General features: G+C 31.6%; 1 protein-coding gene across 1 annotated transcript; it reads right to left on the bottom strand.

The window, feature by feature from the left end:
* Positions 1-281: 281 nt before the first annotated feature.
* On the bottom strand, positions 282-1,434 carry LOC122274028 (astacin-like; the record flags this gene model as incomplete). The annotated part of the gene is given in 2 exon segments (XM_043057979.2): positions 282-449; positions 1,304-1,434. Coding segments are annotated over 2 exon segments (299 nt in total), but the record flags the coding sequence as incomplete, so codon positions are not given.
* Positions 1,435-1,467: the final 33 nt, after the last annotated feature.

Below are 1,467 nucleotides of genomic sequence, written 5' to 3'. Positions count from 1 at the left end.
CTATCAGTACCTTGTGGAATCAATGCCACGGCGGGTGCTAGCAGTTTTGAGGGCTAAAGGTGGTCATACATGTTATTAGAAGAGTGGTCATAATTTTGTGGTTCTTCGGTATATATATATATATATATATATATATATATGTGTGTGTGTGTGTGTGTGCTGACTAATAATTTTAATATTTTAATTAAATTTCGTTAATTCAAATTATTATTTACTGATTGATAATTATAATAGTATGTTTTCATACTTAAAAGATTTCATTAAAAGACTTACTGGGAGAGGCATTCTCTAAGTAAATGATCAGATAATCATCTCTGTCTGATCTGCTCTGTTCGTGATAGAATCCTAAAGCATGGCCTAACTCGTGAACAACAGTTCCCACATACATGCATCCATTGCCGAGAGATAACAGCTGCTGTGTGCTTACTCTGCCCACTGATGAGTAACACCTTTAAAGAAATTTGTTTTTTTTTAATAAATATCTCAACACATTAATTTACTCAGCTTAAGACAACAAATCTAGTTTCCTTTAAAATTACAGAGAGAACGGAACCGTCAACATAATAACGTAAGGGTGATCCGTAATGACTAAATTTACTTATATTTTTGAAATTGTTGATGAAAACTATTTATATAGAATAAAATTAAAGAAAGGAAAAAAATGCCTTAATAAAAAGTTTGGTCTTATGCACTAAGACTAAATCATTAGCTAAATCCGATGATAACCATTTCGGTATTTTTGTGCTAGATATTTTAGAGTTACGCTTAAAGGGAGTAAAAAAATATTAGTTGAAAAAGTGGTAGATCTTTTGAAAGAAATGCTTTAAAGACCAATTTCTAAAGTAACATCAGTGACGACTTCTTTAAAAATCTTAGATAGGTGGCGCTGCATGCTTTCCTACTCTGGAGTTGGTATTTGGTGCAACAACCAAGATCTTGCAAAACTTACGATGGTTAATAGAATAAATCTGATTGTTCATGCATTTAGAATTTATGATTAAAAAAGCTGTAAAAAAGTTCATTTTAACAAAAGGTCAAGAAAAAAAAAGGTTACGATGAATGTCTTACGATGGATAGTTGCGATGGGATGGTTACGTCCCATAAGTTACGATGCATAAGAAGCAGCTGAAAGAGTCTTACGAAATACCAAATATAAGGAACAGGAAGACATTTATCATCCAGCAATCTCATCAAAGAAAAGCTATAGCTAACGACGAAAATTTTGTCTAAGCTTTGAAATTAAATCTAGCATCCTCAATTAATGTGTATAATTTCTTGCAAACATTTTGTTTTACCTTCTTACCCATGCCCGGAAAATATTTTTATATAAGCTTCTTCACTTGTTCTGGGAACAAATCTCACGCATGTGTTCTTGTGATAATCATCGAAACCTTGCTGAATAAGTTTTGTCTGACTACCTAGAAATAATAAAAATGAAAAATTATCTATCCATCTATATATATATAT

This window comes from Parasteatoda tepidariorum, unplaced genomic scaffold (assembly GCF_043381705.1).
Source record: "Parasteatoda tepidariorum isolate YZ-2023 unplaced genomic scaffold, CAS_Ptep_4.0 HiC_scaffold_15776, whole genome shotgun sequence".
NCBI lineage: Eukaryota > Metazoa > Arthropoda > Arachnida > Araneae > Theridiidae > Parasteatoda > Parasteatoda tepidariorum.
Note: the sequence above shows the minus strand (reverse complement) of the source record. Positions and strands in the feature narration are given on the sequence as shown.